The sequence below is a fragment of the Juglans regia genome, chromosome 8 (genome assembly GCF_001411555.2).
Source record: "Juglans regia cultivar Chandler chromosome 8, Walnut 2.0, whole genome shotgun sequence".
In the NCBI taxonomy this organism is placed as follows: Eukaryota; Viridiplantae; Streptophyta; class Magnoliopsida; order Fagales; family Juglandaceae; genus Juglans; species Juglans regia.
In genome coordinates, this window is record NC_049908.1 from 83,169 (window position 1) to 109,630 (window position 26,462).

Below are 26,462 nucleotides of genomic sequence, written 5' to 3' on the forward strand. Positions count from 1 at the left end.
CCAAGCAAACTATGCCATTCAAGTATGCAAATGCACTAAATGAACCATATTATGCACGGCAGTAGCAGGAAGAAGAAAGAAAAATTAAACCACATGCATACCAAAACCAAAAACCACATGCATACCAAAACCAAAAATCCAAAAAACAAAACAATAATCACTTTTACAACTAACCTATGAAATGAGGCCCCAAGCAAACTAATGTTTCAACCATAAAATACATGCAAATGCAAAAATCTCCCCACATTACAGCCAACAATAATCTAGAACTAAAATCCATGCAAATGCAAAAATCTGTCCAAACCCCATGCATCGAGTAGCATATTTGACAAAGAAAAAATAAAACCCCATTCCCACTGTCAACCACATGCATACCAAAACCAAAACCCCAAAAACAGATCAATATTCACTTCTACAACTAACCTATGAAATGAGGCCCCAAACAAACTAATGTTTCAACTATAAAATACAAGCAATTGCAAAAATGTCCTCAATATGGTGCACGGCTGTAGTTAGTTACAAAACAAAAAACTAACACCCCATTCCCACATTCAACCACATGCATACCAAAACCAAAACTCCCAACAAATCAATTATAGTCACTTTCACAACAAACCTATGAAATGAGGCCCCAAGGAAACTACTCCATTCAACTAAAATACATGGGGCAGCAAAAAACTCCCCACATTATGCACGGCAGAGATTAGATTTTAAACTTGAAAAATTAACACCCCATTCCCACATTCAACCACATGCATAGCAAAACCAAAACCCCAAAACCAGAACAAGAATCAAGACAACAACTAACAAGCTGAAATGAGGACCCAAGCAAACTATGCCATTCAAGTATGCAAATGCACTCAATGAACCATATTATGCACGGCAGTAGCAGGAAGAAGAAAGAAAAATTAAAACACCCCATTCCCACATTCAACCACATGCATACCAAAACCAAAACCCCAAAAAACAAAACAATAATCACTTTTACAACTAACCTATGAAATGAGGCCCCTTTGCAAACTCCATTCAACTAAAAAACATGCAAATGGAAAAAGCTCCCCACATTATGCATGAATCTCCCCACACAATGCACGGCAAATTTGTAAACAATTCACAAAAGCATAAGTTGAGGAAGCCCTACTTAAAGATAATGATAAGTCGTATGAATGGGGCCCCAACCAAACTACCACATTCAGCCCATGCAAACCCAAAAATAAAACCACAACCATGGCAACCATAAACATATGCAGCCATGATTATGCATTGATATCCACATTCACGTATGCATCGACCAATCATGCAAATTAACAAAATAACATCTAAAGAAATGAAATGGGTAAACAACATAAAAATTTTCTAAACACCTTACCATACATCACTGAAAATTATAATAACATTTTAATTTAACTGTCGTGGTCATGAGCACATCAATGATAATATGGATATACATTTATCTCGGTCAATAACCACAACAATAATAAATTTAAGGAGAAATTCATCTCCACACTAGAGTAATGCCAACTGATTTAACATGCCCATGCATTTCTAACAGCTTAAAATGATTTGAGATGAGATTCACATACTTGGAAGGATCGTGTTCTTGGAGCCGTGATGGTGAAAGAAATACCCCGTAGGTGGTTATGGTGGAATCGACTTCTTGAGGTCGGGTGTTTGCAGATTTTGTGCGTTGTGGGTTTCATTTGTGAAGGGGATTTATGAATTTCTCATGTAAGGGGCTCTGACAATATTCCCTAAATCTACACTGTACAAGGCGAATCTAAAATCAAAACCCTAGAACTGATTTAACACAGCCTTTGGGTCAGGGGGCAGGGGAATCTCTGTCATGGAAGGGGGACGTGATTGTGTACGGTTACCTTGTAATAGATGAAACCCAAATCGATTGGTGGGGATGGTATCTCTCACGCGACTGAGCTCCCTGGGTTGCCTCAGACCGTCGGTCTTAAGATGCTTCCACCTCGGGTTGCCTTCGAACTGGTGCGTTTGGGAGATCGCAGATGAGATGCCCCCTCGCCCATGCCGTGAAGTGGTCTGAAATGGTGAGGTATGGCGTCGATGATGGCAGGAGATGGGTCTGCCCAGAGTGAGGAGCTTCGCCTGGAGATGAATGGTGCGTGAAGAGGTGGGTGAGGGCCTTCGAGCTCTGCGTGGAGTTGATGGGTTTGTGAAGGGCATGGGTGAAGGGGTGGGTGAGAGGGCCTTGCAAATTAACACCCGTGTAATGGAAACAGTAAAAAGCAAAAAGCAACGGTCAAAACTCCATATTTGTCTTATATGAGAGAATCTCTTGTGAGGTGTGGTTTGACAGACCACTTTTCCCGTACGAACTCAGTTTGAAATTGGATGAAGTAACCTTCGAATCCAAACAAGGCCTTAATCCAAGAGAATTCACAAGAGTCATGTAGTCAGGGAACTCGAAAGAGCGACATTGATGGAGGAGATCTCTTGGAAGCAAAAATGAATGACACTATGGCTTAAGGAGGGAGATAAGTGCACGAAGTTCTTCCATCAGGTGGCTAATTCACATAGGAGGAACAATGCTATTGAGATGTCAATGGTAGATAGAGGAGTTTCCTCGGACCAATTAGCCATCAAGAACCACATCATACATTACTACAAGCACCTCCTCTCTGAACAGTATGCATGGAGACCGAAAATTGATGGATTAACATTTGCATTATTAGACCAACAAGGTTCAAGGTGGCTCAAGAGGCCCTTCAAAGAAGATGAAGTGTGCAAAGTAATCCGTGGCATGGCTGGCAATAAGTCTCCAAGCCCTGACAGTTTTACCATGGGATTCTTCCAAGTTTGTTGGGAAGTCATCAAGGGTGACCTTATGAGGGTGTTTTAAAGAGTTTCATGCTAATGAAAGGTTTGAAAAAAGTCTAAACGCTATTTTTTTAGCCCTCATTCTAAAAAGATGGGGTCCATGCATGTTAGAGACTATCGCCCATTAGCCTGGTGAATAGAGTGTACAACATAGGGGTGATACCCGCATGGTGCAGGGCGGCGTGGACCCTTACCCGCACCTCGCCCTGCACCGTGCGGGGCACCCCTCCTCAGTGCCAAGGGGCGGGGTCATCCCCCCCCCCGCGCCCCAGCTGCCCACCCCTAGTACAAGATACTTTCAAAAGTTTTAGCGAATAGATTGAATACGGTGATGGAGAAGTTAATTTTGAAGCCTCAAAAAATGCATTTGTCAAAGGTAGACCTTCTAGATTCAGTTTTAAAAATTTTATTTGCATTTCAAAAACCTCTTTCTCTCTCCTAAAAATTTTCTCTTCGTACATTTCTTCTTTCTTTGTTTTTATTACTGGTTGGTTGTGGTGTGTCAATGACTACATCTCTTTGTGGAGATTTGTGCATTAGTCCAGTTTGAGTTACTGTGTTGGTTTTCATGGGGCTGTGCAGAGAGGTAGTTATTGAACATAAAGTATTTGAGTTCAAAAAGGAGAATGAAAGGTGGTGGAGAATCACAACAAGTGGTCGCCGTGGGGTGAAATACATTTCTTTGGATCATGAAGCTCTGGGGTGGTTGGGTTTAATGGTAAAGGAATGTGCAGAGTCATTAGGTTCTTCAGAGTTCCTAAGAACTCATAGAAAAGGAAATAATGTGTTAATGGTGAGGAGAGAATGCAATAACAATGGCAGTTTTATCTTCATCTCAGAGTTTGGTCATGAAAAGATGAGAGGGCTGCTAGTGGTGCCGGAAGGAAGGAAGGGGGAGGGGTGGAGGAATTTTGGACTTACATTGAAGGAGCTTAGTCCCCCTCCCTCTGTTTCGAGTGTGAGAAATAGAGTAGCTAAAGGTGGTGGTGTTTCGAAGATTGACGGTGGTGCTCCATCGTGGAGGGCAGCTAGTGCACTGTCGTACAATGAGTTGCTCCAAGCACAGCAGGTACAGCGTGCCGTGAGTGCTGTGTGCCAGGTTTGAACAGTACAGAGATCATGCAACAACGAGGTGGAGATGGTTATGTACTGTTGGGGTCAAAGGAGGAAAATATCTTAAGAGTGCTAGGTGACATGGAGAAAAAAGTGGGGACGTTATTAGATGAAATGGACTGGCTGAAACACAGCGTTAAGGGTAAGGAGATGCTGAGTTTGGGCATGGGCTGTGATGCAGGCTTTACTGAAGGGAGGGATTTGGGCCATGGTTTGGGCCAGAGGGTTATGGACGTAGGAAGAGGCCAGGTGGAGCAATCTGTCTCGACATGCTTAGAGATGGGCCCTGCTTTGGGCCAGGTTGTAGGCCCAAAGAGAGGCTGGAGGGCAAAACAGTCGTAACCCAAGATTTCAGCCCAGGGGCCGAGTTGTCTTCCTCGTCCTCCGATGGCGTCGATTTGCCCCCTGCCGATTGCTCCACCGGTATAGAAACTGCCGACGGCCTCGGGTGAGCACTCTGGTGAGCCGATATTTCTGCGGGAGGAGTTGGAGGACGGTGAAATGAAGCCAGAAACCTTGAGGGTCGTTTTTTCGTCGTCATCAAGGGGGTTGTTGATGGGGAGTGCACAAACTCAATCGTGTGTGGCGTTTGAAGGCCTAGATGCTGCGTGTGTAGTCTCACCGGCAGAAGAGGGGCTTTTGTGTGATTACCTGTCTCCGATTCGTGGGCTGTGCTTGGAGAAGGCCCAATTTACGCCATGTGTAGTGGATGGAGGCCCAGTGGTGAATCATGTGCAGTCAGTGTTGTCGGAGCATGATCCCTCGATACTGAGGTTTTCGAGTGACTCTCAATCAATGGAGATGGTCTCCTTTGAGGAGAATAAGTCGAGGGGAGGGTTTGAAGAATTAAAATTTTCGGTTCCAGTTAGGGGGGAACCAGAATCAGTGTGTGGCTCAGAATTGGATTTTTTTACTCCTGCCAGCACTGGTGAGGAGGGGGCCATTCTAACTCCTTTATGTACACTCCCCCCCAAATATGGGAGTAGTTCATCAAAGTGGGTTTTCAAGAAAGTAGAAGAGATTCAAGCTAATATTGGGATTTCGTTTGAAGGCTATGAAGAACAATTTAAGGCTCTCCTCATAGCACTTGAGGATAGCCATTCGAAGTCGGGCTCAAAGCGGGATAGAGAACTTAAAAAGTTAACTTGCTCCATTAATTATGATGTGAAAGAAGGGAGTAGCGGAAGGGATAGATCGAGAGGGAGGGGCAATATAGTTTTGTTATGAAATCTAAGATTTTATCTTGGAATGTTCGGGGGCTCAATGATCGCAATAAACGCCTTCATATTAAATCATTATTGTGGATGTGAAAGTGTAATGTGGTGTGTTTTCAAGAAATAAAGTTGCGATGCATTGATAGGAAAATTGTGAGAAGTTTATGGGGGTGCTTGTATGTGAGTTGGACTTATTTAGCCTCTTTGGGAGCCTCAGGTGGAGTGCTAATTATGTGGGATAAAAGAGTAGTTAAGTTGATTGAGGAGTGTATTGGAGAGTTCTCGGTTGCGACTCTTTTTAAAAATGTGGTGCATGGATGGGAATGGGCATTTGCAGGCTCCTATGGTCCTAATGTGGATAGGGACAATAGAAGTTTGTGGGAGGAATTGGCAGGTATTTATTCATTATGGGATGTGCCGAGGTGCATGGGGGTGATTTTAACACTATTCGCTTCCCTAGTGAGCGATCAGGGTATTGTTGACATACCATAGCTATGGATGAATTCAGTGAGTTCATCTTTGATCTGGACCTCATGGATATCCCTCTGGTAGGGGGTGAGTACACATGGTCAAATGGGCAGGTTTGGTCGAGATTGGATAGATTCCTTGTATTTCCTTCATGGGAAGATAAATATCCGGAAGTAAGTCAGAAACTACTAGCTCAAGTTAGTTTATATCACTTTTCTATCCTTTTGGATTGTGGGGGTATTCAGAGAGGGCGTCGGTATTTCAAGTTTGAAAACATGTGGCTTGCAGCAGATGAGTTTGTAGAGATGGTACGTGGGTGGTGGTCTTCATATCAGATTATTGGTACTCCAAGTTGCATTCTGGCAGGCAAGTTGAAGGCACTGAAACAAGACTTGAAGAAGTGGAATTTGGAGGTTTTTGGTCACATTGATAATCAGAAGATTACATTGTTGAAGGAATTGCAAGACATAGAGGATAAAGAATTCTTGAGAGATAATTTGGAGGAGGTGTTATTGAGGAAGGGCATGGTTATGGCAAACTTGGAGAGGGTTTTGTTGTCAAATGAGACTTCATGGCGTCAAAAATTCAGGGTCCTTTGGTTGAAAGAAGGTGGTAGGTGTACGAAGTTTTTTCACAAAGTGGCTAATTCACATTGGTGTAACAATGTCATTGAGTCACTCCAATCAGGTTCTCAGGTGTTATCTTCTCATCCCGAGATAGAAAACCATATAGTACAGTACTATGAGACTCTTCTTACATAATCAGATTCTTGGAGGCCGAAGCTTGATGCTTTGCATTTTTAGGTAATTGATGCGCAGAGTGTCAGTGTGTTGGAGAGACCTTTAGTTGAAAAATAGATTTGTAAGGTCATATCTGGCCTGGCGAAGGACAAAGCGCCGAGGCCGGATGGTTTTTAAATGGCTTTTTTTCAAACTTGTTTGGACATTGTGAAATGTGATATTATGCAAGCTTTCAAGGAATTTCACTCTTTCCAAAAGTTTGAAAAATCCCTTAATGCGACTTTTATTGCTCTCATTTCCAAGAAACACGGGGCTTTGGTGATTGAGGACTTTCGGCCTATAAGTCTGGTTAGTAACATTTATAAGATTATCTCGAAGGTTCTGGCTAACCGGCTTAGCCCGATGTTGGAACGTATTATTTCCAAGTCTCAGAACGCATTCATTCGAGGAAGACAAATTCTTGATTCAGTACTTATTGCAAATGAGTGCTTGGACTACAGATTACAGGAGGGAGGTTCAGGTGTTCTGTGCAAGCTTGACATGGAGAAGACATGATCATGTGAATTGGGATTTTCTCTTATACCTGCTTGGGAGATGTGGTTTTAGGGTAGGTGGATTGCATGGATACGCCACTGTATTTCAACAGCTCGGTTCTCGGTTTTGGTTAACGGCACACCTACTGGTTATTTTGATAGTTCGCGAGGATTGCGACCGGAAGATCCTTTATCTCCTCTTCTGTTTGTGATAGTTATGGAGGCTTTAAGTAGGATAGTGCAGGCTATTGTTGGGGGAGGTTTATTATCGGGTTTCCAGGTGGGCAATGGTTCTTGTGGCCCTACTATCATTTCACACCTTCTTTTTGCAGATGATACGTTAGTTTTTTGTGAAGCGGATAGGAGCCAGATTAAAACTTTACGAGCATTGTTACTTTGCTTTGAAGTAGTGTCGGGGTTAAAGGTGAATTTGGGCAAGTCTGAGATGGTTCCTGTAGGTGCGGTCTCTAATATCCGAAGCTTGACAAGCCTGTTGGATTATAAGGTGTCCTCTCTCCCAATGAAATACCTGGGCCTTCCGTTGGGAGCAACATTCAAGAATAGAGTTATATGAGATGGGGTAGTGAAGAAGATAGAGAGAAGGTTGGCTAGCTGGAGACGAGTGTATTTATCAAAAGGGGGCCGCCTCACTCTTATCAAGAGTACTCTCACTAACCTCCCCACCTATTTTTTTATCATTGTTTCCTATGCCTATAAGGGTGGCGAATAGAGTGGAGAAACTCTTCAGGACATTCTTATGGGGAGGCATAGGGGAGAAAAAGAAATTTCATCTAGTAAGATGGAAGACTGTATGTGCCTCAATTGTGAATGGGGAGTTGGGAGTGTATAACTTGAGAACTTTTAATAAAACTTTATTGGAAAAATGGCTCTGGAGATATTATTTGGAGGGGAGAGCATTGTGGAAGGATATTATTGATGCTAGATATGGTGTCGCTTGGGGTGGCTGGTGCACTAAGGAAGTGAGAAGGGGGTATGGTGTGGGCTTATGGAAGTATATAAGGAAGGGGTGGCCATATTTTGCAAATCAAACCCGTTTTGTAGTTGGTGAGGGCATCCGTATCAGATTTTGGCAGGATATGTGGTGTGGAGATCACGCATTGGAAAGGGCTTTTCCGGCCTTATACCGTATTGCAGCTGATAGGGAGGCATCAGTGGCGGATGTGCGTTTATTCTCTCATGGTGCGTATCAGGTGAATATTCTTTTTATTATGGATTTCCATGATTGGGAATTACCTATTATTTCAGAATTTTTCAGCTTACTATATTCCACGAAAACTACTATGACACAGCGAGATAGCTTAAAGTGGCGGTCTAATAATAACAAGATGTGTACAGTTAAGGCGTATTATAGCATGTTGACAACAAAATTTGATATTACTTCGTTTCCTTGGAAGAACATTTGGAAATCTCGAATGCTTTCTAAAGTAGCTTTTTTTGTTTGGAGTGCTACTCTTGAGAAAATATTGACCACGGACAACTTGAGAAAGAGAGGATGTGTGGTGTTGGAGTGGTGTTACATGTGCAAGAAGAATGGAGAGTCTGTGGACCATCTATTACTACACTGTGAGGCAACAAGGGTGTTGTGGGATGAGATTTTTCTTAGGGTTTATGTTGCTTGGGTTATGCCTATGAGGGTGATGGATTTGTTAGGTTGTTGGCCAAAGATGCAAGGCATCAAGTGACATCAGTGTGGAAGATGATCATGTTGTGTATTATGTGGTATATTTGGATGGAAAGGAATGCACGTTGATTTGAAGATAAGGAACGCACAATATCCGCATTGAAGATTTTTTTTCTCCATACTCTAATGTGTTGGTTTTCCACTATTGTATTACATAGGGATAATGTTCAAGATTTCTTGTCTTTAATTTACCGCTCTTAGAATGTATTTAGGAGTTCTTATGTATACTTCCTGTGTATAAGGGTTATACTTATTTCACTCATACATATAATTTCTATCTTTTACTGATTAAAAAAAAAAAAAAAAGATTTAGTTTTAATTGCAAATGAATTTTTGGATGGGCGACTCAAATCTAGAGAATCTGGTTACTTTGTAAATTAGACATGGAGAAAGCTTATGATCAAAGTTTGGGGAGGCTTGGGGGATGGTGCTAGAATGAGGTATGAAGTTCATATGGGGTGGGTTTGTGGAAAAACATTAAAAAAGGCTAGGAGACCTTCCTAAGACATGCACGTATTGTGGTGGTTGATGGTTCTCGTGTCAAATTTTGGTATTACAAATGGTGTGGTTAACAAAGCCTCAAAGACACATTCCCTACCATTTTTGAGCTTGTAGGAGCGAAGGATGCAGCGGTAGCTGATCTCTTGGTTTTCTCTCGTGGCTCCCCTCAATGGAATGTAGATTTCATTCGGGTAGCACAAGATTGGGAGTTGGAGGCTATCACCAAGTTCTTTATTTATCTGTATTCTATCAAAGTGACTGAGGGTACCATAGACAAGATGAACTGGAGCGCCTCCAAGAAAGGTAGTTTCACAGTCAAATCGTTCTACCAAGTTCTAATGAGCCCGAGTATGACCACTTTCCATGGAAGAATATATGGAAGACGAAAGCTCTTACAAAAGTAGTTTTTTTTTTTACAGCTTTCTTGGGCAAGATTCTTAGTACAGATAATTTGAGGAAATGTTAGATAATGGTGTTGGACTGGTGTTGCATGTGTAGGAAGAATGGTGAGTCAGTAGATCACTTGTTTCTACATTGTGAGGTGGCTAGGACCATGTGGGATTATTTTTTTGCTGGAATTGGATTATCATGGGTCATGCCTTTTAGACTGGTGGATTTCCTAGCAAGCTGGAGAGTTCTCCAAGCTAATCCACAAGTGGCAGCAATCTGGAGAATGGCTCCTATATGTATGTGTTGGTGTATTTGACGGGAGAAAAATGATAGAAGCTTTGAGGATCGCGAGAGGACAATAGATGGGCTAAGTTCTCTTTTTTAAAGCTTTGTTCTTATGGGCGGGGGGTCATTGATTTTAATGGACTAAATGTCCATGATTTTCTACTTTCTATTGTAAACCCTAGTTAGGTACTTCTCATGTATACTTCGTGTGTACTTGGTCTATGCCTTTTTTTTCTTATGAATAAAACTCCTTGATTACCTATAAAAAAAAAAAAAAAAAACTTGAGAAAGAAACATGTAGTAGTAGACTGGTGTTATATGTGTAAGCAGAGCAGAGAAAGCATCGATCATCTTTCACTTCACTGCAAGGTAATTAGTCATTGCAGGAAAAAGAGCCATTATGTTCAATTTCCCTTCTGTTTGCATGGCTGTGCACAGTTGCTTTATATATATATATATATATATATATATATATAAGTATGCACTATTTTATTTTTTTACTCTGGTTTCCTAGATTTTATGGAATTGTATTCTTTTTCTTCTTCCCTAGTTGGATGCTTCCTATTGTATGTTTCCTGTGTACTTGGGTTGCATCCCTCTGCACTTTGACCATGAATTAGTTACTTATATAAACATATAAAAAGAAAAAGCATGTTTATAAAAGGAGAATACCGCCTAAGTAAATCATCAAGCTGATACGTATTCAACCTTCTTAAGGACCTCTGTTAACTCAAGGCAATTATAGTTTGTGTATTAAACTCTCAATATGGTATTTCAGGGCTTGTTGGAAGGAGTTAGCTATTCTTTCACAAAGAACTTCCATTTTATTGACTCAGTGAAAGCATATCTTTCATATGCTTTGTTGCATGCTTCTGTTTCACAATCCCCTGTGATATTTCAGGTCTGAGTGCATCTAATGTTTCTTCTTTCCATTTTCTGATCTTACCAGAATCAAAATAATAATTTTGTTGCTGATCATACATTTCTTTCTTGGCAGTATGCAACTGGAATTTTCTCAGTGCTTTTGTTGAGATTCAGGGAAAGTCTTAAAGTATGCAATTCAATATTATCTTGCTAGATTATTTCAGCAACTTCTTTTGTTGGTGAGAGTATTTGCTTCGATATTCCTTTTTTTTTAATCTGTACCAAATTTTACTGTCAGGGTGAAATTGGCGTCTTGTTTCCCCTAATAGTTATAAGAACATTGGACGGCTTGGAATCTCTGGTTAACCAAAAACTAAGTGTGCTTAGGTAAAATGTTCTTTCCGATTTATTGGATATCACAGTTACTATACAGATAAGTATGTAGCCACATTAGTTTGCTTTCCGCTTTTGTTGGCTTGTCATTATGTTATTTGGTTCTTTTCCTTTCAAGTCTTTTGTTCAAGAGTGAATTCTGCAGGATGCTTGAGAAAATATGCAAGGATCCTCAAATGCTCGTTGACATATTTGTGAACTATGATTGTGATCTTGAGGCACCAAACTTATTTGAACGCATGGTATGATCTTGCATATGATTCCCATAGTGATGTTTATTAATGCATTTTGGGTTTTATCTAAGATGCTTTGTTACAGACTTAACGGATATGTGTTGTCTTCTGACATATCATATAGGTTACTACGCTATCTAAAATAGCTCAAGGAACTCAAAATGCTGATCCAAATTCAGTTGCCATGTCACAGACATCTGTAAAAGGATCGTCGCTTCAGGTAGGTTAATTTATATCCGGTTTTCTAGAAATCAGCAATCTAATCATACTATATTTTTTAGCAGAGGTTATTGACTGACCCCTTCTCTAATTGACCTTTCCAGTGCCTTGTGAATGTACTTAAATCACTGGTTGAATGGGAGAAGCTGTATAGAGAATCAGAAAAGCAGATTAAAGACACTCAGTCTCCGGAAGAAAAGATTTCTGTTAAAGAATCTCTTGAGATTAAAAGCAAGGAAGTTATCACCAGTAACTTTGAGAAGGCAAAAGCTCACAAATCTACAATGGAAGCTGCCATCTCTGTGGTAATTGATCATATTTTGGATGATAACTTGGCATGTTAGGTGGAAATATTTGTACAATTCAAAACTTTACCCTATGAGCTTTATCTCAAAAGGCATATTCTGCCCATGTAAGAACAGGATGAAGGTTTAGGCTGATGTTTGGAACTTACAGGGTAGTGAAACTTACCTGAAAGGAAGAGCAAGTTTAATTTTTGGAATTTTTTTCAACCTATTCTTAATTTCTCTGGCTGTAGTCTGGGAATGACTTAATGGTTTTTATCATCTTTCAGTTTAACAGGCAACCAGGAAAGGGCATAGAGTATCTGATATCAAATAAGTTGTTGGAGAATACACCTGCTTCGATTGCCCAATTTCTGAGAAGCACTCACAGCTTGGACAAGGTGGATTTTTTAAATATAATCCAGAAGGAAATTTCATGCTGGAGCAAGAACTAAGCATGAATGTCAATCTATAATCACTGGCACACAGTTGTTTGCATTTTATTTTCTTATCAAGCTAAGTCCTTTTGTTTCAACAGTGACCCTTTTTTGTTATTTCAGGCGATGATTGGTGATTATTTGGGTCACCATGAAGAGTTTCCTCTTGCTGTGATGCATGCTTATGTAGATTCCATGAAGTTTTCTGGAATGAAGTTTGATAATGCAATCCGTGAATTTCTTAAAGGATTCCGTCTTCCAGGGGAAGCTCAAAAGATAGATCGCATTATGGAAAAATTTGCAGAAAGGTATTTGGGGGTGTGTTATGTTGTTGTGTGTGTGTGTGTGTGCGCGCGCACGTGTGTCCATAAAGGTGAAAATGCGTGTGTGCTAGTGTTACAGATATCATCATTTATTTGTTAGTTCCCCGTTCCTATTTCCTGTCTTCAACATCGAGAAACGAAATAATATTGTATACTATTTTATGGCCTTCCTCAATTACTTTGATTTTTAAAATGAAAGAGCAAAAATCTAAGTAGAAATGAATAAGAAAAGGTAATTTGGAAAGTGGTGACTTGCCATGCATGTGAAAGCATTAAATTGTCACCTTTGAAATTTTGGCCTCTTGGAGCATCGACACAATAGGGATGGAGAGAAAAAAAGGTTGGCTGGGTGGAAAATGATCTATTTATCCAAAGGGGGAAGAATTACTTTGATTAAAAGTATGTTGTTCAATCTTCCAACGTATTTTCTTTCCCTTTTTCCTTTGCCCGTTGGGGTGGCTAGTAGAATTGAAAGAATCTTCCGTAATTTTTTATGGGGTGGTCTTGGGGATGACAGAAAGCTCCATATTGTAAGTTGGGATAAAGTCTGTTCATCAATTACTTGTGGGGGTTTGGGGATCCGTAATTTGAGGCTTTTTAATAAAGCCCTTCTTGGTAAGTGGCTTTGGAGATATCAATTAGAGAGGGATGCGTTATGGAAAAATATTATTGATACTAAATATGGGAGGGCTTGGGGGAGTTGGTGTTCTAATGAAGTTAGAAGTATGTATGGTGTGGGCTTGTGGAAGTACATACAGAATGGCTGGGGGGAATTTGCTAAGCATGTTTTGTTTAAAGTTGGAGGAGGAGATATGATTCGCTTTTGGCCTGATCTTTGGTGTGGGGATTTGGCACTCAAGAATGCTTTTCCATCCCTATTTAGAATGGCAAGGGATAAAGACACCATTGTAGCTGATTCTGTATCATTTTCTAATAATATTCCCCAATGGAATGTGAGATTCTCTTAGAGATGTTCATGATTTGGAAGTGCCGATTGTTACTGTCTTTTTCAGTAGATTGTATGACATAAAAATGGTGCAGGGAGGAGATGATAGAATGCTGTGGAAACATGCTGGAAATTCAATTTTTTCTGTTCGTTCTTATTATAAAGTGCTGACATGCCATTGTGTCAACCAATTCCCTTGGAAGTGTATTTGGAGATCCAAGGTTCCGACTAAAGTTGTTTTTTTCTGCTGGTTGGTATCTCTTGGGAAGATCCTAACAACGGATAATTTAAGGAAGCTAGGTATAATTTTCTTGGACTGGTGTTACTTGTGCAAGAAAGATGGGGAGTTGGTCGATCATTTGTTTCTGCATTATGATGTAGAAAAGACTATTTGGGATGAGATTTTCAGCAGGTCGGGTGTAGCTTGGGTGATGCCCAAGAGAGTGGTGGATCTATTGGCTTGTTGGAAAGCATATATGGGCAGCCATCATATTGCTGATATTTGGAAGATGATTCTTCTATGTTTAATTTGGTGTTTATGGCTAGAAAGGAATGGATGTTAATTCCAAGGGGTTGGCCCAAGTGGTGAAGGCCTTAGTCTTGGGGTATCACTCCCTTCAAGGTCCAAGGTTCAACACCTCATGAGTGCAAACAATCCTTTGGGGCCACACCCCCTGTGAAAAGCCAGCAATTTAACCAGTTCCGCATAGGAAAACTTTCGAGGGTGCGGTGCACGGGGCTGGGGTTTACTCTGTAGGGGTGGGTTCGAAGGGTTCCCCGACATAAAAAAAATAAAAATAAAAATAAAAAATGAAAGGAATGGATGATGTTTTAATGACAAAGAACGTTCGTTGGAGAATTTAGAGAGTTTTTCTTTCGAACTCTTTGCTTTTGGGCAAAAACTCTTGTCCTGAATGGGGATATTTTAAATGCTTCTTTTTTAGACTTTGCTAGTCTCTAGTTCATAGCTTGTATTTAGGTGTTTCCTTTTGTATACTTCCTATGTACTTGGGTTATGCCTATCTACTTGCTTTAATAAAATCTCTAATTACTTATCAAAAAAAAATTTGTGTCATGTACTAGAAGTTGTAAGATCTAATAATCTCTGGACTTTTCATCCAAGCTAGAAGCTGCAGTTATTGTCTGTTTTGTAGGATTAGTATTGTAGATCAGAGTTTATTTTCATGTATGCTGGGTTGTGGCAATTTGCATAGTGGAGAGTTTTAATCTCAATGCTTATACTTACTGCTTGTGCCAGTATAAATTAGCCGCCAGTTTAACAGTGCTACACAGTGATCGAGTTCTAAATGGAGTGAGAAACTTAGTGAGCTCATTTTGAAATTAGAACTTTGATCGCATGGTCTCTATCTTTCTGGCTGTGGAAAACGGAGTTTATTTTCTTGCCATCCGTCTTTTACAGTTTATTGCTGAATAATGAATCAGGTCTGTACATGTTGTGTCTGTCAGGTATTGTGCAGATAATCCCGGTCTTTTCAAAAATGCAGATACTGCATATGTTCTTGCATATGCTGTCATAATGCTGAATACGGATGCTCATAATCCAATGGTGTGGCCTAAAATGTCCAAGATGGATTTTATACGTATGAATGCCATGAATGATGCAGAAGAATGTGCCCCTACAGAACTTCTAGAAGAGATCTATAATTCTATTGTTAAACAGGAGATTAAAATGAAAGATGACTCAGTCGGTATTGAAAAAAGCAGCAGACAGAGGCCAGAAGGTGAAGAGAGAATCCGCCTTGTCAGTATTCTTAATCTGGCCCTCCCAAGAAGAAAGTCATCGACAGATGCAAAGTCTGAGAGTGAAGCTATTATTAAGCAAACGCAAGCCATATTCCGGAGTCAAGGAGCAAGGAGGGGAGTTTTCCACACTTCACAGCAGATTGAACTTGTAAGGCCCATGGTTGAAGCTGTAGGATGGCCTTTGCTTGCTACTTTTTCCGTTACTATGGAGGAAGGAGAGAATAAGCCGAGGGTGATTCTCTGTATGGAGGGATTTAAAGCTGGAATACATATCACACGTGTTCTTGGGATGGATACCATGCGCTATGCTTTCTTAACATCTCTGGTCAGGTAACATAATCTTCTCTCTCTCTCTCTCTCTCACATTTGTTTTGTTTGTTTTTTGGATCATGGTTAATATCTCATTCTGTTTCTTATTTTCTTGTGGAAAATCTTTTGGGAAAGTATGAGTAACTTTTTACTTGATGGAAAAACAGTAAAATTTTTAATCTGTGCAAGATTCTTGAACTCAATACTTTTATCTTTTTATGTTTATTTCAGATTTACTTTCTTGCATGCCCCAAAGGAAATGCGCAGTAAAAATGTGGAAGCATTGCGAACATTGTTGGCACTTTGTGACTCAGAGACTGACTCCCTTCAAGACACATGGAATGCAGTTTTGGAATGTGTTTCCCGACTTGAATTTATCACATCAACTCCTGGTATTGCTGCTACTGTCATGCATGGATCAAACCAGATCTCAAAAGACTCCCTCCTTCAATCCCTACGAGAATTGGCTGGAAAACCTGCTGAACAAGTATTTGTGAATAGTGTTAAACTGCCCAGTGATTCTGTCGTGGAGTTCTTCACTGCTCTCTGTGGTGTATCAGCTGAAGAACTAAAACAAAGTCCAGCTCGAGTTTTCAGCTTGCAAAAACTTGTGGAGATCAGCTACTACAACATGGCTCGTATACGCATGGTATTTCTTCATTCTGAAAAACCAACTAAATTTGCTCGGTACGGTCAATAGTCATTTCTCCGATGGACAAGTATTGTGGGTAGTAACGTGATTCACCTATTTGCCTGTGCTTTAAATGCTTTTGGTAAGGCAAATACTTTTCCTACCTATTAGTATCATCACTAGATGGAAAGGAACAGTTAACTTAAAGAACTAATTGGGCAGGCAGATTTGAGAGAGTACTCTTGCTGTGGGATTTCTAGTTTAGATTAGAACTTACTTTCCATCATCAAAGATTCCTTCAAGAATGAATATGAGAATGGAACAGGAAATGTTGAAAGCTAGGACTGTATCATCATCAACCCCCTCCCTCCCAAAACCTTCATTGCTGGAGCCCCCACCCCTAAAAGAAAAAGAAAAATGCTAACGGTCTGGTTTTTGTGCCCATGTTTATTTCTAACGTTCTTTTCAAAAAAGTTCTAAATTTTTTTAAGTAACCAATTTTAATCGGAAAAATATGTCATGCACCCAATGTGGTTTGGAACTTTTGGATTTCAAGACCCTAGTTTCAAAAAGTGAGGATTTTGAAGTTATCCCCATTAGTGGCCCTCCCCCTCCGGTCTTAATCAGGCACCACACCACCCACATGGGGTGGGCCACCAATGCGCCCAAAGTGCGGGGTTGGCAACTAGGGGGTGGGGTAGATCCCCTAGTAGAAGGGCAGCAGGGATCCCCTCTGTGCCCACTGTGCCCACTGTGCAATGGCTGGATAGCTACTCCTCCCTCACTTTTGTTTATTTTTTTTAAATGGAAGGTATGAATGTCATTTCATTTTTTTTTTTTTTTTGTTAAAAAAACTGAAAAGGATTTTAAAGTTTAGTTAAAAAAAATTAGGATCTCGAATTCACTCTTTGAAACAGTGATCTCAAAACCTAAAAGTATTGAACCATAGGGATGTATAGATTGTTTTCCCTTTTTAGTCCATGCAGCATTAGGTCTCATGCTATATTTTGTTATAAAATTCTACATTTGAGATGAGATTTTTTTTTTAGGAATCCTTTGAATAACTAAGGCTACAAAGTTGAGTAGTCTGCCCAACCAAGTCTGCATATTTGAGATTTTTCAACAAGGACGCTGAAATCATGATTAACATCTCTAATTTAGGTCCATGTAGTGATAATTTGTCACATGCTTCTTTTTACAACGGATTGGTGTTTTATGTGTAAAAGAAATGGAGAATCAGCGGATCATCTTCTCCTTCATTGTGACGTGGTTAAGGCTTTATGGGATGAAATCTTTACTAGGCTTGGTATTGCATGGGTAATGCCTAGGAGGGTGATAGATTTATTGTCACGTTGGAGAGGAATTAAGGGCAATCGTCAAATTGCGGTTGTTTGGAAGATGGTGCCTTTATGTTTAATGTGGTGTACTTGGAACGAGAGGAATGGTCGCTGTTTTGATAATGGGGAACGTTCAATGGGCGGGATTAGGGATTTTTTCTTTCTTTCTTTTTATCAATAAATAGGAATTTACTAAAAATAGGCGAAGCCAAGTACATAGGACATATACAAGAACCACACCTATGCATGATTGTCTAAAGATACAAGAAAATCATGTACGTTCATGCCACTAAGTTTATTACAATCGACCAATGGAATAATGTATGAAGAAAAAAAGTTCTAATATCGTCCATTGTCCGTTCACTATCCTTAAAACCTCAACCATTCCTCTCCATCCATATGCACCACTATAGGCAAATCGGTATCATCTTCCACATCACTACAATTTGAGAATTACCTCGAATGCCTTGCCAGCTAGCCAAAAAGTCAACAATCCTTCTTGGCATTACCCAAACAAGTCCCACTCTAGCAAAGATATCATTCCATAAGCTCATGGCTACATCACAATGCAATAGGTGATCCATAGACCTCCCACTTTTCTTACACATACAACACCAACCTAATACCATCAATCGGTGTTTTCTTAGATTATCTAAGGTAAGAATCTTCCCTAGTGAAGTTGTCCATACAAAAAAAGAAGCTTTTAGGGGTGCCTTAGTCTTCCATATGTTTTCCATGGGAATGTTCTTATAGAATATGTCAGGAGGGACTTGTAGTATGACTGTACAGTAAAATTCCCCTTCTTGGATTGTGACCACATAATCTTATCTGCTCCTCCAATCACTCTACAAGTATACACAAGATTGAAGAAATCAGTAAATGTGTCAATTTCTCAATCTTGGGCTGCTCTGAGGAAAGTGATATTCCGCTGAGGAGACTCATTAGAGAGATCCATGAGCTCTACTACGGAAGCCTCCTTTCTTCGGGCGATGTCGTATAGTGTTGGGTAGACTTCTTTGAGGACTCGATCTCCACACCATAAGTCATTCCAGAATTTAATTCTGGAACCATCCCCAACTGCAAAACGTGTGTATCGATTAAGATTGGTCCAACCTCTTCTTATTTGTTTCCAAAGCCCCACCCCATGTGATCCGCTCACCTCATTCGAGCACCATCCTCCCCACAGTCCACCATATTTCAACTCTATAATTACCCTCCATAAAGCAACCCTCTCTTTGTGGTATCTCCACAACCATTTACCCAATAAAACCTAGTTGAAAACCAACAAATTTCGAATTATCAACCCACCTTCTCATATAGGGGTACAAACCGTAATCCAATTTACCAAATGAAACTTGAATTCTTCATTTATTCCCCAAAAAAAAAAAAAAGGAAGTCTCTTTGCAATTTCTCTTTCCGGTGAGCCACTTTGCATGGTTTTAGAAATAAAGATAAGAAGTAAGTCGGGAGGTTGGATAGAGTACTTTTTATTAACGTAACTCTACCACCTTTGGACAAATACATTCTCTAATTTGTGATGAATGGACTTCGAGATGTGGATGTAGCATAAACATTCAAAGGCCGGGAGAGATCCAACTCGCCAGTTTACACCATTTTTTCCAACACTCCATCCCAAATAGATAACGATTTACAGGATACACCCAATGGAAGACCAAGATACTTCATTGGTAAGGTGGAGACTTTACATCCCAGCATATTGGCCAAGCTCAAAACACTTGGAACATTTCTCACCAGAACTAATTCTAACTTTGCGAGATTCACTTTCAAATCCGAAGACGCTTCAAAGCAAAGTAGAAGAGCTCGCAAGGCTTGACTAGGATTTTGACTAGCCCCATAAAAGACAGTATCATCTACAAATAAGATGTGAGTCATCTCAAGTGTGCCGAATCTTGCCTCCCCTACGACAAATCCAGATAAAAATCCACTTTCCACAAGACCTACGATCATTTTACGAAAAGCTTTCAGAAAACAAAGAGTAATGGAGATAGGGGATCACCTTGCCTCAAACCCTTGAACTTCCAAAAAAACCCATTGGGGTACCATTCACCAAGATAGAGAAACGTATGGTGGAGATGTAAAATTTGATCCAAGAACACCATCTCACTCCAAATTCACACCTCTTGAGCATGTGTAACAAAAAATTCCAGTTTACACGATCATGTCTTCTCCATGTCAAGTTTGCATAATAACCCGGGTTCACCCGACTTGATGCGACTCTCCAAGCATTCATTGGCAATGAGAACCAAGTCCACGATTTTCTGACCTCGGATGAATGCATTTTGGGGTTTAGATACGCTCTTCTCCAATACCGTACTCAAATGGATAGCCAATACCTTCGAAAGGATTTTGTACATTCCACTCACCAAGCTGATAGGATGAAAGTCCTTAATCTCCACCACTCCAGGCTTATTTGGGATAAGAGTAATGAAAATAACATTAAGCATTTTTTCAAAAATACCTCGTTCATGAAACTCTTGGAAGATACTCATGATGTCGTCTTTAACTATCTTCCAACATGCCTTAAAAAAGGCCATAGTGAACCCATCAGGACCCGGAGTTTTGTCACCGGCCATACTTCTTACCACATTGCAAATTTCCACCTCCTCGAAAGGCCTCTCTAGCCAACCTGCTTCTTGCTGATCGATCGACTAAAACCAAGGCCATCCAAACAAGGTCTCCAAGAAAATTGTTCCGAAAGTAGTTGTGCATAGTAGTTAGTAATATGATATGTGATCCCAGACGGATTCGATGTAATCCTCCCATCTACCAATATGGACTCAATGATATTGTGTCTTCTATGCGAATTAGCCATGTGACGGAAGAACTTGGTATATTTATCCCCTTCTTTTAGCCATAAAGCCCTCGTTTGTTGTCTCCATGAGATCTCTTCCATTAAAGCCATCCTTTCAATATCCGAGGTGACTTGCTTTTTACGAACCTTTTCTTCTTCTGAAAGCCCCCTCTCCTCCACATCCTCCAAACCTTGTAATTCATCAAGGAGGGACTTCTTTCAGTGTTCCACATTCCCAAACATTTGCTCATTCCACTTCTTCAAGTCCTCCTTGAGAGCCTTTAACTTACAAGCCAGCACATAACTTGGGTTGCCTTGTACGAGATAGGACGACCACCATTGTCTAACTCACTCAACGAAGCCTTCGGATTTCAGCCACATGTTCTCAAACTTGAAATATATTTTACCTCCCTGTATGCCTCCACAATCAATGAGAATGGGGAAGTGGTCCGAACATAACCTTGGAAGCTGTTTTTGGATTAGATCCAGAAAATGTGCTTCCCGATCGGGCGAATGAGGAATCTATCAAGTCTTGACTAAGTTGGATGTTCTCTATTACTGGACCATGTGAATGTTCCACCCACTAGAGGAACATCCAGAAGATCTTGCTCATAAATGAAGTCTGATAAATCCGTCATTGCTAAGCTAGAGCTAGGACCTCCCATTCGTTTACTTGGGAAGCGAGTGACATTAAAATCTCCCCCAATGCACCAAGGGAGGCTCCATAAGCTACGAAGATCAGCCAATTCATCCCACATGCCTCTTCTCTCAATATTGGTATTGGGACCATAAACACCGACAAATGACCATTGATACCTATCTTCCACATTCGTGAAAGAAGTAGCCATAGAATAATCCCCCACACACTCATCCGTTTTTTCCACCACGCTTTTAACCGACATTACCAAGATGCCTCTCGAAGCCCCCTTAGATGGCAAATACAACCACCCCACATGACAACAATTCCACAAACTCCGTATGATGTTAAGGGAGATGAGTTCCAGCTTTGTCTCTTGTAAACATACAACATCCACTCTTCAACTACAAAGCTCATTTCGTACTTTGGTGCGCTTCTCTAATTTGTTCAACCCCCTTACATTCCACGAGACTATTTTGAACTTCATGAAATCGCTAATTTTGCCCTATCCTTCGTCCCACAACGACTCGCACTTCATAATTTACCAAACTAGTCGCTTTAATTCCCTTTCCCTTTTCTTGGTTGAATGGCTCTTCATGGTTGCATTGGACTGCCCAGCTTCAATGGCGACAAGGCCAAGAACTGATCTTCATAACCGAAACATGGGAGTCCAACACCCAATTGAATCTCCATGGCTTAAAGTAAAACCCAATCTGATGCTTTTTGTTCTTTCAGTGGGGACATTAAATTCAATGGAGTAGGCTTAACCCAATGATCATCAGCTCCCATATTCCTACCTGCTGCTTCCTCCACCAACTGGAACTCCCCCTTGTTATTATTGTGTTCAGAAACTTTGAATATAACCAATATGCCAGCATCAGTTTGGTTGTCATCCGTAAAACCGTCCCCCCATCAGCATCTCAGTGTCCATTGGAGGCTCTGGTTTAAGCACAACAGGTATAGGACTTTCAACTGCGTCAGAGAAGGTCGCCCACTCACTCTATCCCTCTTCCTCTATTCAAGAACCCTTTGTACGTTCGAAATGGACATTTTTGGCTTCTAACACCACCGACAACGTCAACTCGGGTACGTTGTCGGCAAGAGGCCCACCCACCAGATCCCCTAGTCCAAGTAATGGGATCTATCTGTTTTTCGTGACTCACTGGCCCCTCGTATATCCAGAACAAGCAGTCTCGGCTTCGATCTCCGTTTTTGACGTCAACTTTGGTGATGGTTCAACCAGAGGCCCACCCTCCAGGTTGCTTGGTCCCTGCAGTGGGGTCTGTCTCTTTTCTGTGACTCATAGGCCCCTCGTACATCCGAAACAACCAATCTAGGCTTCAATCTCCATCAACAGCATCAAGTTCGGCGATGGTTTGACCAAAGGCGCACCCACTAGATCTCCAGGTCTCGGCGATGGGTTTTGTGTGGTCGTCGGCCAGTGATTGGACAAGGTCAATGGGTCCTTGCCGATAACAGGCACAAAGCCCGTTTCGGGAGGCCTTGGGGGTTTAGCCCACCAGCTATTGGGTTGGGCTATAGCTTTGCCTTTCTCAGCCAGAGTGAAATGCCTTTCTTGACCCAGCCTATTCTTACTCGGCCCACCTTTGCCCAAGCCTGAGGATGACAGACTCAAGCCCAAGCCTAGTCTAGTCTTATCCACTCATTGAATCATGTTGTTGACCAAAATTCTTAACTATAGCTGATCTTGTTTAAGAAGGGAAAGATCTTCTTCCCTCTCCTTACGTCCTCTCTCAATTAGAGAGCTACTCACCATTTCAGCGTTATTTCTGCAGACTGGAGCATGCGGCACATGTCTCCGTCCTTCTCCCTCAACGGCTATCTCCTTTACTTTTTAATACCCTAAATTACCCTCCACTCTTGGTTCCGCTACTACTGCATCTCCCCTAGTACTCATTATCATTTCTTGACTGTCGGCAACAAGTCCCGATGACCGAACCACCTCTGCATGGGTTTTAGGCAAAGTGTTCATTGACACTTTCTGGTTTGGGTTTTGAAACCTTGACAACCCAACCGTTCTCCCCTTCTCCAAGTTGTTGTAAGCTTCCTGCAGTGCAACCACCATTTTTTTCCACCCTTTCCCCTGCATTTCTTCCAGTATAAAAACAAAATTCCGTCTGCCACCATTGCCATATTCCACTAATGCCATATATCGACCTTGAGCATTGGAACATCTCTGAGCAATGTAGCTTCTATGACCATCCCTTGAGGTTGCAAATAACTCCTTTTTATCACCATATGAACATTTCTCAAGGGCTCTAATGAAACCAGTTCACTGTGAACATCTCCAGGACCAATGCTTTTGTAACCTTCCAACTTCTCTTTGTTATGTGAATCCATTGGCTGCCTTCCTCAAACAGTTCAAAAAGTTTAGATTCTATAAGAATTTGCTTCATGAAATCAATGATAATCTCATAGATAAGCACCAAAAATCTTCACCAATGAGAAAGTTTTCGCGAAACAAGTTTGAAAATAGGTGCTAACAAGTAGGCTTGAAAATAGGTTCAATTTTCCCGCTTGTTTTTTTTTTTTTTTAGTTTTTTTTTTCACATCATTTTTTTAACACTTTTAAATATTTTTAAAAAAGAAAAAAAATTCACAATATTATTAAACAATATTTTCTTAATAAAAAAAAAAAGCAAGCGGGAAAATTGAACGGGATCCCTATCAGTTTCGTTTTTTCTTTCATACATTGTTACTTTGGGCTTCAGCTATTGTATTGAATGGGATTAGTTTTAATGACTTTTATGCTGTTTTTCACAGCTCTTAGCTTGTAATTAGGTTCATCTCTTGTATACTTTTTGTGTACTTAGGCTTTGCTTAATTTTGTGGATTAATAAATTCTTTTTACCTATCAAAAAAAGTGTATTAGTGAAGTACAACCTAAAACTTTCGTCTGATATCTCTTCCAGGTCTGGGCTAGAATATGGTCTGTTTTAGCAAATCACTTTATTTCAGCTGGGAGCCATCATGATGAGAAAATTGCTATGTATGCCATAGACTCTTTAAGGCAACTTGGTATGAAGTATTTGGAGCGTGCTGAACTTGCCAATTTCACTTTCCAGAACGATATTTTGAAACCATTTGTTGTCCTTATGCGAAATACTCGAAGCGAGTCCATAAGAAGCCTAATCGTTGACTGCATTGTTCAAGTATGTCTACTTGGTTACCTTTCCTTGATGCATTATAAATCGAAGTCTTAACTGTCAATATTTACTATGCCTTTGGGCAGTTTTGTTAGAAGTACTTTTTTGGTGTCTACTGCAGATGATAAAGTCTAAAGTTGGCAGCATAAAGTCTGGATGGCGAAGTGTCTTTATGATTTTCACAGCTGCTGCAGATGATGAATTGGAATCAATTCTTGAAAGAGCATTTGAAAATGTTGAACAGGGTAAGAACAAGCTTTCTTCGTTTTCTTCCTGCAGTAGTACTTGCCATTTTATATTGATGTTATCCTACATTCAAGGAAAACCCCATTTGGGACGTGGTGTTGGTGAAGATTGAGCGTAGGCTAGCAGGGTGGAAAAGAATGTACTGGTCAAAAGGGAGTAGGAGAATAAAGCCTTGTGGAAGGTTGTGAGAGATCATAAGTATGGGGGTGCTAGGGGGGGATGGTGTTCTAATAAAGTTTGGGGGGCACACAGAGTGGGGTTATGGAAAAATACCCGGAGAGGTTGAGGATCTTTTTCTAGCCATACCTGATTGGTGGTGGGGGATGGCTCCAGGATTAGTTTCTAGCATGAGTGGGGGATAGGGCCCTCAAGGATGCCTATCCTACAGTTTTCATAATTGCACGGGACCAGGAGGCCTGGGTTCGTCAAATTAAGAGAGATTGTTTCTGGCTCATAATAGTGGAATGTGCTTTATTAGGGAGGCACATGATTGGGAGGTTGGTTTACTTGTAGACTTTTTCAATTTGTTGTATTCCTTTGAAGTCAGTAGTGAAGAGATGGACAAGATTGTTTGGACTCTTTTCTATCCTTTGTACGCTTATTCTATGAGGCTCTTACTGCTGAGGATGACAATTACTTCCCTTGGAAGAGTATTTGGAGAAGTAAGGCACCTTCTTAAGGTGAAACAGTGTGAAACAGCGGATCACTTATTTCTCCATTGTGAGTTTGCTAGGGCCCTATGGAATGATTTTTTCAGCAGAGTTAATACGGGATGTGCCTGGGAAGGTGGTTGATCTTCTAGCTAGTTGGAGAACTCTAAAGGGCATCATCCCCCATATTGTAGTTGTGTTATTTGCTTACTGTGTTGCATTTGGAGGGAAAATAACCATCGGAACTTCGAGGATCGGGAGTGCTCTTTGGAAGAGCTTAAAAGTTTCTTCTTTAAGACCTTATGTATGTGGCCATAGCTGTAGATTTTAATGGTCCCAATTTTCATGATTTCCTTGTATCTATTTCTAGATCCTAATTAGGTGCATTCTCGTGTACTTGGGCTATGTTTATTTTCGTATCAATAAATTTTCTTTTACTCATAAAAATTAGTTATCCTTCTTATTGGAAACTTCAGTATATCTAACACTAAGCACATTTGCAGTTATCTTGGAACACTTTGATCAAGTAGTTGGAGATTGTTTTATGGACTGCGTCAACTGTCTTATCAGGTTTGCCAATAATAAAAGTTCGCACCGTATAAGCTTGAAGGCTATTGCACTCCTACGTATATGTGAGGACCGTCTGGCAGAGGTTTGTTATCTAGTCTGACATTTCATTGAGCATATCACTTCTATTAATCCATGGAGATGGAAAAAAATGTTGGATTTAAGTTCTACCTGCAGCAGCTTGTATGGCCAAACCATATAATCATCCCACTTGAATTCAGTTCCTTTCCTTGGGTACAGATGGTTGCATATCCTTAATGATTCATGCCATTATTGAAGTTGGTGAACTTCAATTATGAACTTCAATTATCAGATTCTATCTTTCTTCTCCAGAAAAAGAAAATAATAATTTAAAGCAAAAAAGAACAGAGATATAAAGAGGAAGAAGAAAAGTTTGGTGAGCAAAGTTTTGGTGAACTTGACACTTGCCCTTCAGTATCGATGTCAATGTGAAATGGCATGACATTGATATGTATAGGAGACGTCTAGGACATACTCAAACAAAAAACTGAGTTGAATGGCGAAGAAGATAAAACAGAACAAGAAAGGAAGTTATGTACTGTATTTTCATAAGAAATTCTCATCACCAGTGTCAAACTTGATAAAGGGCTATGTTGTTACAATAATGAGTAGAAGTAATGAGCAAGGTTAGCTTAGAAAAGACATGGCAGAAAGTATGGCCTTAAACAGGGTTGAGCAGTGTCCTTTGTGGAGTTGTAATGTTAGCTTATGACCACTAGGGATGAATTCAGTGTTAAATGCTTTGATCCTTATTTGTTTTTATTTTTTTAGTCAGTATATACTATATATCCTTTCACTTGATTTCTATCTGTACATGCTATTTCCTTCT

At 40.4% G+C, this 26,462-nt stretch overlaps 1 protein-coding gene across 3 annotated transcripts in view; it reads left to right on the top strand.

Annotated features, from left to right (window-relative positions):
* LOC109000952 (brefeldin A-inhibited guanine nucleotide-exchange protein 5) overlaps window positions 1–26,462 on the top strand; it is an 85,834-nt gene that overhangs the window by 44,078 nt on the left and 15,294 nt on the right. For 2 of the 3 annotated variants that reach the window (XM_018978025.2, XM_018978024.2), the window contains exons 12-24: window positions 10,572–10,694; window positions 10,791–10,844; window positions 10,956–11,044; window positions 11,196–11,292; window positions 11,408–11,503; window positions 11,607–11,807; window positions 12,077–12,187; window positions 12,347–12,531; window positions 14,960–15,586; window positions 15,797–16,214; window positions 23,916–24,155; window positions 24,271–24,394; window positions 25,549–25,697. In XM_018978025.2, coding sequence (XP_018833570.2) covers window positions 10,572–10,694; window positions 10,791–10,844; window positions 10,956–11,044; window positions 11,196–11,292; window positions 11,408–11,503; window positions 11,607–11,807; window positions 12,077–12,187; window positions 12,347–12,531; window positions 14,960–15,586; window positions 15,797–16,214; window positions 23,916–24,155; window positions 24,271–24,394; window positions 25,549–25,697 — 2,514 coding nt within the window. Of the gene's footprint in view, window positions 1–7,970; window positions 8,127–10,571; window positions 10,695–10,790; window positions 10,845–10,955; window positions 11,045–11,195; window positions 11,293–11,407; window positions 11,504–11,606; window positions 11,808–12,076; window positions 12,188–12,346; window positions 12,532–14,959; window positions 15,587–15,796; window positions 16,215–23,915; window positions 24,156–24,270; window positions 24,395–25,548; window positions 25,698–26,462 lie in introns of those variants that run through there. The other variant, XM_035693171.1, reaches the window with a different exon arrangement.